General features: G+C 44.1%; 1 protein-coding gene across 1 annotated transcript in view; it reads left to right on the forward strand.

Annotated features, from left to right (window-relative positions):
* Positions 1 to 1545: 1545 nt before the first annotated feature.
* PIK3R1 (phosphoinositide-3-kinase regulatory subunit 1) overlaps positions 1546 to 17414 on the forward strand; it is a 76161-nt gene continuing 60292 nt past the window's right edge. The window contains exons 1-2 of the mRNA XM_050946945.1: positions 1546 to 1644; positions 6714 to 7603. Coding sequence (XP_050802902.1) covers positions 7270 to 7603 — 334 coding nt within the window. The 5' untranslated portion in view covers positions 1546 to 1644; positions 6714 to 7269. The remainder of the gene's footprint in view (positions 1645 to 6713; positions 7604 to 17414) is intronic.

The raw sequence follows: 17414 nt of genomic DNA on the forward strand, positions 1-17414 counted from the left end.
ACATCAAGCTTACATTTCTTGTCCTTGCTTTCAAGATTCTGCATAACTCCACCCATGCCTACACATCCAGCCTTGTCCCTTATCTTGTGACTGAGTCCACTCATACGCTCCTCCCTCTCCCCATGACATGGCCTTGATTACCTGTTTGCTTCTTGCATAGCTGTCTCTGTATGATTTTCCATGCTGCTGGCCTCTATGCATTACATGTCCTCCCGAACTGACCTGCCAAGCCACTCTCACTGAAATTTCTCAAGACCCACTTTCACACTGACACTCACGAGTGAATCATAATAACACGTGTATACATATTTGTTATTTACAGACAAATACCTATTCTAGCACGATGTGTGCATGCCTTAATGCATGATCCTGTTGCCGCAACCCATGTGCTTTTGTTACACCTGCTGTTGTCACATACAATTTAGAGTGTAAATTCTTTCAGAGCAGGGACTAATCTGCACTGTGTGAAGCCTAGCATACTTTGGCACTGTAAAATTATAATTATACCTGCCTAGTATCTTGGCTCCCACTGCCTCTCATTTTAGTGTGCTTCTTCCTTTATCCTCCCCTCACCCCATGCCAGGACTGTTCATAGTAGTGACACCTGGGTTCACAACAGCTTAGAGCATGTACCACGAGTACACAAGGGTTCATTATCATCTGTCCCACATTTTGCAGGCTAGCCCTGTTTTTTTTAAATAGGACTGTCCCACAGTCAAGTTTGAGAACTTGGGAACGGTCATCACGTTGTGACAAGATGATGTTTTGGCACAACACCATGCTGTTGGTGCAGCCACCAATGAAGACAACACTGCGTTGCAGTGGGTACCCATAATACACACACGGATACAGTCAGGCCTGTCTTCTGGACACTCAACCCGACCCTCATATATTACATTATTATAAAAAAACACACCCAAAAAGGATCAGGATGCTGAGAGGACCATGATCTCTCACTGTCCCAACTCTCATCTCCCGTTACCCTTTGTTCTCCTTTGTGCATTGGTGTCCTTTGCTGCACTGAGTTGGATTCACACTGCCACAGGCCTGCCTTGGGGCCTGCGGCTGTGTGTACAGCGCCGCGCATACTGCGGGACGGCAGGCACAACAGTCACAACTAGGCTGCTCCGCCAGCCCCCCGCATCCTAACCTGCTTTGTCCCTAGTGCCAAGAAAAGCCAACGGGCCCCGGGGTCCCTGCGGGGTAAGGTGACCGAGTGGCAGCTGCGGGCCTTGATTTCCTTCTGCTCCCTCTCGGGGCTGCTGGGGGTCTCTGGGCAGGCGGGGCGAGCGGCTCCGGGGGGCGCCCGGCCGGCCGGGAGAAGCCCCCGGGTGGAAGCGCGGCGGCGGCGGGACCTCTGCCGACCCCAGCAAGCGCCCGGGGCAGCGGCCAGCGCAGAGGCTGCCCGCCGCATGACAGCGCGGCCAGGTGGGCGGTGCCCGGCCCTCGCAGCCGGAGCGGGTTGGCCGGGCGTGGGGAGGAGGGGCGCACGCCGGGCTGGGCGGGGGCACGGAGCGGAGGGGCGCTGGGGGGACGAGTGGAGCGGCAGGAGCCGAGCGGGGCGCGACGGCAGTGCCGGGTGCAGGGGCTGGAGCGGGCTCCCGGCGGCAGGGAGCGAGGGACGGCGCGGAGCCGTTGCGGACGGTAAGGGCTGTACGCGCCCGGCCCCGCCTGCCAGCCGCAGCCCCGAGGAAGAGCTGCCCGAGCGAGCCGGGCGCTGGGCTCCTTCCTGCACGGCCGGGGCCTCGCGGAGCAGGGCAGGCTCTGAGCCCCGCGACCCGCGGGTGGTGTCAGGCAGGGCAGGAAGCGCTGCCCCGTGCAGCGTGGTGGGACTGTGCTGCGGGCGGCCTGTGACCCCGCGGCGGGAGGCGTTGGGGCTGTTAAAACCTGGCTTAGCCCTTAGTTAGTCCTGCCCGTGGCCGAGCTGGCGAGAGAGCGACCGGGGTTTGCCCTGTGCAGCCCGCTTGGCTCTTTGTGTGCAGCGGCTTGTGCAGCCTGTTCCCCTGTTCCCCGTGCCGCGACCTGCACCGGCGCCTGGGGAGGGGAGAAGGGATCGCAGGACGCTCCCAACTTTTAAACTTGGAACCAAAGCAGGCATGATGTCCCCACAGCGTACTAGTGATTTCTTTTTTAATTAAGGAATTGGCTGATTTAGCAAACCAAAAAGTGGCCGGCACATCCTACTTCAGTGATACTGTTACAGCCTGTGGTGTATGAGCATAGCAAGATGTTAAATTTTTATATTGTTGAAAAGCTTTCATAACATTGCAACTTTAGATTTAAAGGTCAGCATTCAATCTCTTCTTCGTGGCCAATATGAGCAATCCGTACAACTTCACATGAAATACTGTCCCATTTCTTTATTTTCATTAGAACTCGGGGGTATATGTACATAATGCAATTATTCCTGTTTTTTTAAACGGACTGTGTTTAGAAACTTTAAAAATAAATTAATATTTACTTGCATTATGTTAGGAGATTTATGGTAAGAACTATGCTTTGCCTTTCTTTCCCTGTGATCTCTCAAAACTTTCCCCTTATATTTAAAAAAACCCTTTCAGAGTTACTTAGTAATATAACTAATGTCCTCAATTTAGCAGGTTTATATACAGATTTCTACAACAAACTTTTTTCACTGGAGAGAGACATTTAGCAGCTTGGTATGGGAATATTTTATACTGCTTTGAGAAACTGCATTGCTTTCTGAATCTTAATAATGGTATTTGAAGAAACACTTAACAAAAGCTATTCTACTGCGACTTTCCTGTCTCGTTTTGTAGAAACAATCTAATGGTTCAAGGATTCTGGCCCATAAGTGGGAGAAAAAAGTACACTTGGTTGCCAAATCCCTGCCTCCAAGCCCTGGCTGTACTTGTAATATGTTGTGCTGACAATTATTAGTTTGTCCCCCAATCCTACACTAATGGAAAGCTGATTTCCTTGCAGAAGTGATTTCAGTCTATGGGTGACCTCTTAACTGCCTGTCAGAGGAGGATTCCAGAGGGGATTACTTATCCTTCCTCTTAATAGGATAGAAAGACACTTAGGTAAAAATACGCCCCCCCCCCAAATTAAAATTAAAAAATCCAAGATGCTATCATTTATCTCCAGCATGGCCTTGCAGTCATTGTATATATAATATTTGATGGAATGTCTGCTTAAATTTTAGAATGACATTCCTTGCTGGAATCTGGGATTGATCAACATAGTTTGTCTGTGTAGAAATATTTGAATTAATTCAGTGCAGGAAACCACAGATGCTTAAACTGCTTCATCTAAGGATAAAACATTATAAATGGTGTGATAAATCATACACAATATATTTTATGATACTTCATTGGTTTATTATATTAACTTTCTTTTCTTTAGCAAAATAACAACCAAACAAACTGCTTATCTTGCTTATTTTTATTTAGAGGATGGTAGCATCACACTTTCATTGTAGAGATAACTGAAATTTGAGTTGCATCTTGTAGACACCTAGTGGGGAGAAGTTAGTCAAGCAAATATCCATTGATAAACTTCTATTTCATTTCTTTCAGTGCGTTGCACTGCATCTCTACATTTTTTGATCTGGTCTGCTGACAAAGCTCATGTGATAATTAAAGAAGGAAAGTTTTTATGCTGGACACTTTTTTTTCCTAGGAATTTTCTTTTTCCCCACAGTGGATTAGGGAATCTTTGGAAAGAAATGTCATATGAATGCATGTATGATAGGAACAATTGTATCTTGTGAGTCGTCTATTGAGGGCAGGGAGGGGGTGGATTTTTGTTACCCTGATGATGTAGAAGTATTTTGTGGATATATGTGAACATGAGCAAATTAAAGCAAGTCTCCCTCCAGCCTGGCAAGGATTGAAAGCAGCATTTATTCACGGAGGTGGAAGGCAGATACATTTTCCTTTTTAGTTAGTCAACAGAGGAATGCTGCTGTGGGAGGAAATGCTTTGGTACCACAGATGTGGGTGCCAGAACATTATTTTTTTGGATGTGGGGAAAAATAGTTAAAAGTCTGAGTGGGGGATGATGTGTAGGAACCTCTAGCAATCTAGAGTTGAATTTTAAGTAAGTGTTGTTAGCACAACGCAAGGCACGTGAGTGAAGGCAAGGCAAGGCAAGAGTGAGTGGAATTCTGCCTGAGAATTCGGGATTGATAAGGGTTACAAGTACTCCTATCTCCTCAGGATCAAGCCCTTAGGCTGCAAATAGAACAAATTAGCATTTGGTATGTTTACAATCCTCCTTCTACCCCATTGCACCCTACTCCACCTCATCTGCCACCTGGCTATTCATTCATATTTCCTCCCTAAATATAACATTGTTTCTTGCCAATGGTATGTCCTTTTTTTCTCCTTTTAAACTCTCCTAGCTGAATAATAATTAAGGCAGTCTCTTAGCTATTTATTTTTAACTCAGATATCTGAAGATAGAGACAATATAACTCTATTTGGAATATTTATTTATGTAACATCTTAACTGGACAAAATAAAGAACTGGTGACACTGTTGATTTTTTCTAAAGAGAGCATTGCTGTACAGCTGAACTAATATTGAAGACTCATTTATTGCTGTTTTTAAAAACTCTTTAACCAGGTTTGCACATCAGTGTATAAAGACTGACTGGGCTTTGTGTGAAGAACTTTGGTAGCGGGACAAAATGGCTGCTGTCCCCCCACCCAAAATTGACTGATGTTGTGGTCTAGCCTTATGGAAACCGTTATTCCTGGCAGACACCACCTCTGCTCCAGCATACTAACTGCAACTTCTCTGTCATTGTTTGGGCCACTAAGCCCTCGTCCAGACTAACCCGCGGCATCGGCGGGTTAAAATCGATTGCTCGGGGATCGATATATCGCGTCTAGTCTGGACGCGGTGTATCGATCCCCGAGCGCGCTTACATCGATTCCGGAACTTCATCAATCCGAACGGAGTTCCGGAATCGACGCGGAGAGCCGCGGACATCGATGCCGCGCCGTCCAGACTGGTGAGTACCTCGATTTTAGAAATTCGACTTCAGCTACGTTATTCTCGTAGCTGAAGTTGCGTATCTAAAATCGATTTTAATTCCTAGTCTGGACGTGGCCTAAGTATGTGCAAGTGTGACTTCAGTAACTCCTTCCCAGTCCAACTGCAATGGTGTGCTATTCTCCAGGTGCCATTATAGCAGCCAGAAATTACCAGGAGCAAGGATTTTATGTTCCCCCTCCCTTGGTAGCTGGGATGGAGGGTGATGCAGCAACCATTATGGCAACTCTGTGTCTCTTGAGAATTCTACTATGCCTGATGAATCCAGCAGTGCCCAGTTAAATTGGGCTTAGGGCAACTTCATGCTACCTGAGCAAGGCAAAATTTTTCTAACATACCAGTGAATCTGGCCCTTTGTTCTCACATTCTTCTTTCTGTTATAGGACTATTCAGTCTTGATTTTTTTTTCTACTACATTAAACTAGTTTATAACCATTTCTTACACTTGCATAGCACTTCAATACACAGTAACATTATTGCCTACTCATATTACATAATTCTTAAGACTTTTATTGTGCTGCGTTTTAAAAGTTTTTCAGTGCAACACTGAATAGTTCGCGCTCTTTGGTATCCCAGCACAGCCGTTCAAGTTATGATTGGACACAAGTAGATGCAAAGGAATAACAGTTGAAATAATAAAGTTTTAAAGGATTCTGTTGTTCTGTCTGTCTGGTTAGTGTGTATTAAAAGGTTATTTTTCAACAGTGTATTTTACTCATTGCTTTCTAGTTAGACTTGATTGAACTTTCAGACCAATAGTTTCTTGTATTAAGTAATTTAAGTATCCACCCTTGCAGCGCTGCTCAACTGCTCCTTCTTAGGTGGTCTGTGTGTGTCATTTTCAGTTGCTGAGTAACATACTTTACCACTGGAAAAACAAACTAAAAATTGAGGGGGAAGACCCTCACCTAACCAAAACCACGAAGTAGCATAACTTAAGAAAAATTGAGAGAGGAAAGGATTACTTCTGACTTCTATTGCACAGAGCATGAAAATTAAGGAAGCTGTGCTAAAAGGTCCCAAAGAATTTGTTGGAGGGAGGGAATCTTAGTCAAAGTAGCATCATTCGTCACTCCTCTTCCTCCCCCAACTGTTTCTCAAACAGCAAGTAAGCTCTTCTTCTATGCAAGCATGTATGAAGGTCCCTGGGGTTACAGGAAAACAATTCTGCACATCCTCATTTTCTGCTAAAACCTCAGGGGAATACCCTGGACATGAATTCTGACCATGTCATCACTAATTCTAGTGGGTTCCCATTCTGTCGTGGCATATCTCCTGTGATGTGCTAGCAGAAAGGCAATAGATGGAATCCTGCTGCCAGGTTACAGTGTGCTGAGGGAAGAAGTATGGAGCAGCTAGCCTTCTACATGTCCCCCAATAACCATAGTGTATGCCATGTGTCTTGAGACATGGAGGTTCAGAGGGACATACCTCCTATTTGACTGAAGGATTAAATTGGTCTCTTCTGACCAGATAAGACTTTGGAAAATTAGCATGTGTAAAAGGCCATAGTTTTAATGTGACTTTTTGACCCTCTTTTCGGCCTTTCCATGGGAATGTAGGACCTGTCCCATGTTTTGAGAAGTATGTCTTGCATATAACTTAAATGCAACTTCGTTGAAGTCTTGCAAGCTTAATGAAGTCTGGAACAATGTCATGAACCTTCATTCTTTTTTCTTCTATTTCTAGGTACAGCATGTGTCCAGAGCTCACTAACGGATGTTAAATGTATGGAGATATACCTATCTCATAGAACTGGAAGGAACCTTGAAAAGTCATCAAGTCCAGTCGCCTGCCTTCACTGGCAGGACAAAGTACTGATTTTGCCCTAGATCCCTAAATGGCCCCCTCAAGGACTGAGCTCACAACTCTGGGTTTAGCAGGCCAATGCTCAAACCACTGAGCTATCCCTCCCTCATGTTCTATGGCAAGTACATCAGAAGAAGGTGTAACAGGCTGTAAAATTCAGCTTGAATTCTTGGTCTCAGAAGTGCCAGGAAACTCAGAAAAGGAATTAATTGGAAGAATATTGATCTAGACTTGAAGTGGAACGCATCAGCAACATAATACCAGATCCTGGTGCTTTTTGAATCTTTGGAGGATTGTATTCTTTAGGAATTCCTATTGACATTTTAACTATCCCATTTAATACATTTTTAATCTGTTTGTACATAAAGATTAATCTGGACAACTTGAGTTTTGTTATTGTTTAATTACATTATTGAATGTTAAAATATTTGCCAAGATGAGTGCAGAAGGATACCAGTACAGAGCTTTATATGACTACAAAAAAGAGCGAGAAGAAGACATTGACTTGCACTTAGGGGATATATTAACTGTGAATAAAGGTACCTTAGTAGCACTTGGATTTAGTGAAGGGGAAGAAGCGAAGCCTGAGGAAATTGGTTGGTTGAACGGCTGTAATGAAACCACAGGGGAGAGGGGAGATTTTCCAGGAACTTACGTAGAATATATTGGAAGAAAAAAAATATCTCCCCCGACTCCGAAGCCTCGTCCTCCTCGACCCCTTCCTGTAGCACCAAGTTCTGCAAAAGCTGAAGCAGACAGTGAGCAGCAAGGTTAGTGCTGTGAGCTCAATAATTGTTTTTCTTGTGACTTTTTTTTTTCCTCATCAGATTTCTCTCTGTTCCACAGTTTTCATTTAAATATAAGTATATGTATAGGACAACCTGGCAAATGTACTGTAGTCAGCAATTTATAGAAATCCTATAAAGATTTCATATGGAGAATGAGCAGATATTGCTGTTTGTTAAGTTTTTAAAAGCTGAAGGCAGTTTTTCCATTTTTGGTGCATCCAATTCACTAGCAGGAATTCTCTGCAAATATTGCATTCCCACTGTAAAATTATTTTGTTAATGGCTTAAAAATATAGAAATATTTTCAACCAGGGTTATATCTAACATTTTCTCTTATAGTAAGATCAGATATTTATAAAATAAGTAATAGCTTGACCATAGAAGACACTCCAGTTATTTTACTGTGTCTCCTTTCCAGAAAGTGTCTAGTTTCTTTCTGTATAAAGGAGAAAGAACTTCCTACATTTAAGCACATTCTTCTCTAACTTCTGCAACATGGTGGTCAGAATGAAGGTAGGATTTGGCCTGTGGCCCGTAGCTGACATTAGAAGGAGTTTTAATTGAAAATGGTAAGTAAATATCTGTGTCAAGGTGATTTGTCTAATCTACCTACTAAGATTCAGACTTTTAGGCTATGTTGACACTAACACTTTTGTCGGCAAAACCTTTTTGTTGGTCAGGGATGTGAAAAAAACCACACCTCTGATGAACAAAAATCTCACCCACAAAAGCGTTGGTGTCAGCAGTACTGTGTTGGTGGGAGAGTGTCTCTTGCCTGCATAGCAACCACTGCTCATTGGGGGTGGCTTAATTATGCAGGCAGTAGAGCTCTCTCCTACTGGCATCGAGTGGCTACACAGGAGACCTTACAGTGGCGCAGCTGCAGCGGTATAGCTGTGCCACTGTAAGGTCACTGAAGACATAGTCTTAGATATTTGCCTTAAACCAAAAGAAACCAGGCAAACCCAGCAGACAGTATTTTGATATTTAAATTAAAAGACACTTTTTGCATTAGTCCTTATTTCAGATACAGAACAATTACTTGTGATTTTTTTGTTTTAAAGCATTTCTGCAATAGTTTCCTTTTGTTCTATTTTGTTTGTTTTTACCAGTTATTAACTACATGTAGTAGCATTTTTGTTTAGATCACCCTGATTTGTATGGTGGCACAATCATCATATACAATGACATCACATTGTGCTACCATAAAGGTGGTGTTACTCAGAATCGTGACATCAGTTAATCGGATGGAGTGGGATGGAAGCTGGTTATGAGGCTCTGTTTATACGTAGCTGCTTTGATAATCTACAATGTCCAGAAGGGGAATTAAGAAAATTGTATGTAACTAAATGGGAATTTCTAAGAGACTCTTCCAAAATGTGGTGGAGGCTTAATAAAGAACTCGCATGACTTATTCTTCACAGTAACTCATCCTCAAATATTTATGAATTACTTGTAACTCTTAGTGTTTTGATCATAGGAACTTAAACCCTGGGTAAAATTTTTAAAAGCGTCTGTATCCCATTTTTAAATTCTGGCCCGAAGTGCCTAAATCATTCAAAGTATTTAGTCACCTAGTGGGATTTTCAAAAGCACCCAGGCCCAAGTCTTTAAAACTACTTATGCTTTGCTCTGCTCATTGTTGTAATTCCTAATCCCTAGGTGACCTGCCCCAGACTAGGCACCCACTTTCCCGTACAATACATGAAGAGAGTTTAGGTACCTAGAAAGGGATTTTCAGAAGCTGACCACCTGGGCGTGAACTTTCCTAAGCCATTCAGAAGTGAAGTGGTGAGAAGAAGGGCTTAGGCATCTAAGTGGCTGACCCGGGGCACATGGCTGATGGGCCAGAGATTGCCACCTCTCCACTCAAGATCATCAGCTGTGAATCTTCTGGAGTTAGGCACCTAAGCCGGGTCAGCTTTTACGTAGCCCATGCCCTAGCATCCAGAGCTGTATCTCCTGCTTGTGCTTGAAACCTGTCTTATGCTTGCTGTATGCCCTCGTTCCTTTTCTGCATGTGTTTTGCTGCCCCTGCGCCTATTGGTAGTCTGCCTCTGACCTTCCTGATGTAGGGGTTGACAGGTAACAGGTATTAGGCTCTGAGCATGCCTACAGGATTGGGCCCCACTGGTGAGATAAGTGTTCCCCTACCTACTTTAAGAATCCTATTTTGGTGTCTCCGGGGCTTAGACTTAAGCCATAGCTTCAAGCCCCTCTTTGGCTGTGGAACAGGATCAGCGCTCAGGTGGCTTTACAGAGGTTGACTTAGGTGCCTTGGGAACTTAGATGCTGGTGCCTATGAAAATGTCAGTGGTGCCTAAATGGTGAATGTTGGGACCTAAGAGCAGATAAATGCCAATGTATCTTTAAGGATTTGTGCCCTAACTCCCATTCATTTCAGTGGGAGTTGGGTGTCTAAACACTTTTGAAAATCCCGTTAGGTATCCTATCTGTATCTTTAGGCATCTAAAAATTTAATCTGCTCCAGTCTTCTAAATCCCATTGGCTTTCAATGGGATTTAAGCTCGAAAGAGCCTAACTTACTTTTGCAAATGAGCTTTAAGTTCCTGACTCAAGTAGGTACTTTTCAAAGTCCCAACCTTTCACTGTCTTTTTGGCAACTGGAACATGCTGATTTTGATGCGACTACAAGTCTAGTCAAGATTGGTTATTTCTGCTCTAAACATGTTACCTGCAGAATAACTTACTTGGGTGGGCAGTAAAAACAAAGAGTCAGCACTCTGAACACAGGTAGCAGGCAGTGTTCATTTGAAAATACATCAGGCTAGGAGTAGAATACATTTACTGCATTATGTGCTGAGGCAGTCACCATTAACGGGCAGTAACTGCTGAGTCAGAAATGTAGGGGGTACGCAGTAACCTGCCTGAGCTCCACAGGTCTCCTCCACACTTACTTTAGGGCAATTTAGAAAGTTATCCTCAGAGCTGTATAGTGACCGTCAAACTTTTCAGAGAAGTCACACAGCTAATGTTGATGCTTTGGAGCCCCTTATGGAATGTGCTCATTATGGACACTTCTGCAAGCTAGGACTCCGGCTGTTCAGTGAAATTCTGCCATTGCCTTAGAGCCCATTGTTGGTTGGTTGTATGAATGCACTGTGCTGGTAAAAATCCCAGACGAAAATAAGTATCTCCCTTTTGAGTGGGACAGTGCCCAGAGCTCCAGTGGCAGAATCTCCCCTAGCTCTTGCCTCAAGCCAGAGTATTAATTAAATGCAAGATTAGAATTCTTTGATTACCTTGGGGCTCTGGTGACTCAGAACTGCAAAACGTGCCAAATTTTAACAGAGAATTTAATAATTTGAAAGGAGATTGGCCAACAGCCAGAGTGAGTTTTTGCAGAAACTTTTAAAAATCATTTTTGCAGTCCTAGACCTGTAACTTCCTGGTGAAAAATTCTTTACTTCCCCAAGACTTCTCTGAATTCAGGAGTTTCTGTGTATCTTGTAAGAGTTGACTATTCAGTTAGCACGTAACGATCATTGAATGGCGTTCTCTGCACAGTTGTGAGGGGAATACAGAACTTTGAACGTTAAGTGGCAGTGTGAAGAGTTACGTTTCTATGTTCACTTGAGACAAACTTGAAAAGAAAAGATTGAAAAGGGATTTTTTTTTTTTTTTTGTTAAATAAAACACAGCACACAAACGTCTTAAAAAAGTAAGGTCTGGGTATGTGCACCAAATACTGGAGACAAAAGAGGATGGGTTGAGGGGAAGGGGGAAATCAAACTAAAAGGAGGGTTATAGAAACTGACGTTCAATATAAACACAAGAAAAAAGTCATTTGGACCAAAAAAGGGGGAGGGGAGGCAAAGGGTGTCACTGGAATGAGACCTGGAGGTGAAAGGGGAGATACAGTCCAGTTACAGTAACAGATGAAAATAAGAGTAGAGTAGTTACAAATGCATTTGATTTTCAGATGGCTAGTTCTGGTTTCAAACATGCTGCAGGGAATGGAACAGTTAGTATTGTCTACAAGCCAAACTGCCATGGCAGCAAGCCAATGAGATTCTTCCCAGGATGATAAGTATTGCTCTGCACACTCCTAGAATGCATTTTGAATATATTAATGCTTGCTGAGAAACTTGCTTGACTGTATTTGGTCAAGTTTATATTTTCATTGCTTAACAGTTTGAAACTGCTGTAAATCAAAGTGACAGACTGGTGAGGGAATTGGAAATAATGGCATCTTTCTTTACTGCATCAGTCTGTCTATAGTCTGTGCTTTTTATTTGTTCTGTAATTTGAGCCAACTGTATGTGTATATTGACACAATGATAGTAGTTTTAGTGAGCTTATCAGAAAGACAGTTCTTTGTACCATACCAGTTCCTAAAAATTAATTTTGATCTGCCAATGTCTAAAGTTGACAGAATTTTTAATAATCTGTCTTGACTATTTGAGTTTTTTTTTTTTTGTTGTTTTTGTATTTTTCTCATTCTAGTCAATTTCTAGTCAACTTCACTTTCAGGTTTCCATGCACTAGACCAGGGGAGGCAACCTCTTGCATGCATGGCACTCACACTGCCTGGGTCCTGGTCACCGGTCCAGGGGGCTCTGCATTTTAATTGAATTTTAAATGAAACTTCTTAAATGTTTTAAAAACCTTTATTACCTTGCATAAAACAATAGTTTAGTTATATATATTATAGACTTATAGATAGAGACCTTCTAAAAATGTTAGCGTATTACTGGCACATGAAACCTTATATTAGAGTGAATAAATGAAGACTCAGCACACCATTTGTGAAAGGCTGCTGATACCTGCACTAGACCATAGCCACCGTTTTTGGCCCAGATGAGTAACTGCACGTTAGTAGTCCTATTAAATGTAATGGTGCGAGTAAAATTAAAATTACTTCTAACATTTGCAGTATCAAAGCCTTTGTTTATAAACTGCATAGAAATCTTTATTATTCAAAATTATAAGCTATTAGAATATTTGTCAATCTTAAATTCTGTAAAAGCAGTTTTAACTAAACTTAAACTATAATTTTGGGCACCATTTGAACTGACTGTCCCATTTAAGTTATTTATGGGAGAATGAGGAGGGCTGGAATTCTGGTTAGTTACATGAAATTTTAGGACTTTTCATTTTGCGTATCTTCCCTCCTCCTTCCAATTTCTCTGAATTCAGAACATGTTTGGTTTGCATGGGGTTGATTTTTCTACTGCATCTGGGTGGGATCTTGGTTGGGGGAAGGGTGGGAGGGAGAGCTGATTCAGTGCCGCTCAGGGCTATGCTGCACAGAGCCAGCCTTCCCTTATGCCACTGGTACAGAGTTCCTGCCCTGACATGCACCTGGTGTATGGAGGAAAAAGGGAGGCATAGGGATGCTGGCATTGTAGATAGCAGAGCCACTTCCCACCAGGGGAATGTTCCCGAGCAGAGCCACTTCCCACCAGGGGAATGTTCCCGAGCTGAGAGGGGATTCTCTCTTAGGCCATGTCTACATCTAAAATTTTGCAGCGCTGGTTGTTAAAGCTGTATTAGTACAGCTGTATAGGGCCAGCGCTGCAGAGTGGCCACACTTACAGCAACCAGCGCTGCAAGTGGTGTTAGATGTGGCCACACTGCAGCGCTGTTGGGCGGCTTCAAGGGAGGTTCGGGGAACGCGAGAGCAAACCGCGGCGAAGCTGGTCTCCTTTCCCGGTTTGCTCTCTCGTTCCCCGAACCCCCGAACAAGCAGGTCTCCTTCCCTGCGGTTTGCAGGGTGGTTCCGGGAACGCGAGAGCAAACCGGGAAAGGAGACCAGCTTCGCCGCGGTTTGCTCTCGCGTTCCCCGAACCCCCGAACAAGCAGGTCTCCTTCCCTGCGGTTTGCTGGGTGGTTCCGGGAACGCGAGAGCAAACCGGGAAAGGAAACCAGCTTCGCCGCGGTTTGCTCTCGCGTTCCCGGAACCACCCAGCAAAACCGCAGGGAAGGAGACCTGCTTGTTCGGGGGTTCGGGGAACGAGAGAGCAAACCGCGGCGAAGCTGGTCTCCTTTCCCGGTTTGCTCTCGCGTTCCCGGAACCACCCAGCAAACCGCAGGGAAGGAGACCTGCTTGCTCGGGGTTCGGGGAACGCGAGAGCAAACCGGGGAAGGAGACCAGCTTGATTACCAGAGGCTTCCTCAGGTATGCTGGGATACCTGCTTATTCCACGGAGGTCAAGAAAAGCGCTGGTAAGTGTCTATATTTGATTACCAGCGCTGGATTACCAGCGCTGGATCCTCTACACCCGAGACAAAACGGGAGTACGGCCAGCGCTGCAAACAGGGAGTTGCAGCGCTGGTGGTGCCCTGCAGATGTGTACACCTCCTAAGTTGCAGCGCTGTAACTCCCTCACCAGCGCTGCAACTTTCTGATGTAGACAAGCCCTTAGCCTTCTGTAGCCTCTTGAAGTTTACACATTGCAAAATAGCTGTAACAGGGTGGGGAATCCATCTGTATGACTTTAATGGACATAATAAGTTCATGTTTACAGCTTAGGTGAGCAATTCCTTTCCTCTGCCCTACAAATCCTTCTCCGATTCCAAAATTAACAGGTTACTTGTAGCCCTGTTAAGTTCCCTGTTTTTTTGACTCAGCTCTCATCTGACCAAATGTATTCATAGAATATAATTTATGCATATCTGAGTAAGTTTGCTGAAAGTGGATCTTAGACTCTGAAGTTTCATTAATTTACAGAAATGTTTTCAGATTGAATTTTGTATACTAAGTTGTCCTCATTTTTAAAAATTGCCCATCTCATTCTGCAAACTCAAACCAGAATTTCACCTTAGCCATTTGTTTCACTTGTTTTACTGTTCTAAAAAGCTTGGTTACTTCCTGTTCAATTTAAACTGTCACATCTGTTAACAATGAACTCGCTCAAAGGGTATGCAAAGCATTAATAATCACGAGTAGAGGCCGTTCAGCATCATCACAGAAATTCAGCATAGATTTTTAAACCCTTCATTCTCTGTCCTGATATATAGTTACAAATCAGCAAGTCAAACACAATGGCTGTGATGGGGTACACTCATTGTAGGGGGAACCTCCTTGTGCCTTCCTCTGGAGATCAGCTCCTGCATGGTGTAGTGCCCTCTTCCATTGGCTACTGACACTGTGACCCTTCTCTCTCTCTCTTCTTGATTCAGGGTACTCCCTCTTTGTGACTCAGTCATCCGGCCAGGACATTATATAGTCCTCCCAGGATAACAAAGTGCCTCCAGACTAGCTGCCCAGCTGGCATCTCCAACAATACTTTGCCATTTCCTAGAAGCTCTCTACAGAGGGTCCCTGGGCTGGAACCCAATAATGAGCAGCCAAGATCTGCCCAGTTGTACTCCTTGCTGCTGTTTACCTCTTCTCTTTCTACTGAGCCCTCTCAGGCATTCTTTCCCCACAATTCCTCTGGGACTGACCCTTCTTCCAGGGTTAGGATCCCAGGGCTTATTCTCCTCTCCCCTCTCTGGTCCCAGAGAGTGACGGCACACTCCCTCTTTGCAGCCGCCTTCTGCTCTCGACTTCCTGGTTTTATGCTAACCAGCCTGCTCCTGCCCACCTGGACTTCATGTTCAGTTAAGCCTGGTGTTCCCTCCAGGTGCAGCCAGATACTGTAATTGGCCTCTCAGGCCCACATTAACCCCTTCAGGGTCTGAGTGGGGTGCACACCCCACCACAATGGCACATGGCATAAAGTGTTGGGACTCCCTTTCCCCTCCTGCTTAACCTGTCGATGACCAATTGTGGGATGCTGTGTGTGGCAAAGAGCAAAATGGAGGGAGAAAATTTTAAATGCTATATGATTCATTCCTTTATTGTAATTAACCTCAATGCAATTATTTCTTTCCAATGTAAATAATGTTCAATAATATCAATGAGGGAGACATTTTAGGTGGAATATAAGTAACTTGGGGACTAAAATGAGTAATATCCTACAAAGTAAGGGGCATTTGAGAAGTATGCTTGGAGCACCACTTCCTAGAGAAGTGATGGCTATCTGATGACATGCAAGCTCAGCTGTACGGATCTTGATGCTGTGAGACTGCATAGTTCTAAGATTCCACTATTCAGAAATAATGTTGATTTGGTGCTCCACTTGCATTGCTGCACTGGAAAGCTGAGGGGAAGAGGACCTCAGCACTTTCTGCTGGCAGTCAAGGAAAGAGTGAGCAGATAAACCCTAGTGGTGTGAGGAGAGGAGATGCCAAGGGCTCTTTATTTCCTTCCTTCCTTTTTCCCCTACACAAACACACTCTTTGAGGATGAGTGTCCATCCTCCTCTGCAAGGTGTGGAGGAAATAGATCATGTTCCCTCCCAACCCATCATGGGTTGCCAACTTTCTGACTGAGCAAAACCGAACACCCCTGCCCCTTCTCCAAGGCCTCACCCCACTCACTCCATCCCCACTCCTTCTGTCGCTTGCTCTCCCCCACCCTCACTCACTCGCTCATTTTCACCGGGGTAGGGAGGGACCCTTTTCGACCAGGTGTTTGGTTGAAAACTGGACACCTAGCAACCCTACCATGCGGTGGAAAAAGAAGGAAATTGTCAGGAGAAGGGAAAAGTCTTGATCTCATCAAGTTAATGGATTTACCAGTTAAATGAAGGCTTCTAGGAAGTTGTCAGGATTGCTCCTGGTGCCTTAATACTGGTCATAACAATCTTAGAGTTGTGAGCTTCATTTTTGAAATGTTTACTCATGGGGGAATTCTGCACCACTGTGCAATGCACAATTTGCGCAGAAATTAATGTTATGTGCAGAATTTCCTTTTCTTCCCACAAAAATGGGCTGCAGAGCTGTTGGCCACCACTGTGGGGCACTGGACCTGGCAGAGCCCAGCTCACAAATGGAAGATACTGGGAAGGAGTTGGAGGGTTCCCAGCAGCTGCAGTACCCAGCCTGCCCTGAAGGAAGGAGGCAGCATGCTGGAAATGCTGTACAAGATTAGGACCCAGTATCAGGCTGTTTCTCCTTCCGGATCCTGGGCTCTGTGGGGAGGGGATGTGAGAGTCTGGGCTGGGAAGGCACAGCTGGGCTCTGAGGGATTGAGGGATAGGGGGTATGTGCAAGTGTCTGAGCTGGGGGGGCCACACAGCTGGGTTCTGGGGTAGGGGGTGTGGGTGTCTGGATCCTGTGCTGGGCTGGTGGGCGGGGCAGAGAAGCAGATGCTGGGTTTTCATAGAGGTGTCCTTAGCTCTCTACTGCTGAAGGAATTTTTTTGTCTATATTGTTACAGACACAGTTGCTGATAAGTAGTTTGAAATAAATTACAAAATAATTGAAACTGGTGTGATTATATAGTGTTATTTTGACAAAGTTTTCAGAACTTTAAAATATTGTCTAGACTTTTTAAAATTTTTTGGTTCAGAATTCCCCCAGGATTAAATGTTTGACTTACTGTGCTGCTGTAACCAGAAACATGACAGTAAAATGATAATGTGGTAGTGCATTGGTGATTTCATTAGTTTACAAATCTAAACATTTTTCTAACTGCCAGATCAGCCAATGTATCAAGTTTACTACCTGTTGCATCATGAACAGGAATGGAGATTCTCCAGTCTGCCGCTGAGGCAGAACAGAACACGGCTTACTTTCACAGCTATAGTGACTCTACAGTAGTTAAAACAAGAGGAAATGGCTTGCCCTGAGTAGGAAGTTGTCACTTTATTGACCATGGCTTTTGACTATTAACCCACATTAGGTTTGGTTAGTTGTAGTTTAATGTTTTCTAAAACTGCATTTAATAGTTGAAGAAAGTTGCCTTGCCAAGTGCCTAGTTTCTGAACTATTAAATTAT

Source organism: Gopherus flavomarginatus, chromosome 3 (genome assembly GCF_025201925.1).
Source record: "Gopherus flavomarginatus isolate rGopFla2 chromosome 3, rGopFla2.mat.asm, whole genome shotgun sequence".
Taxonomy (NCBI): Eukaryota; Metazoa; Chordata; order Testudines; family Testudinidae; genus Gopherus; species Gopherus flavomarginatus.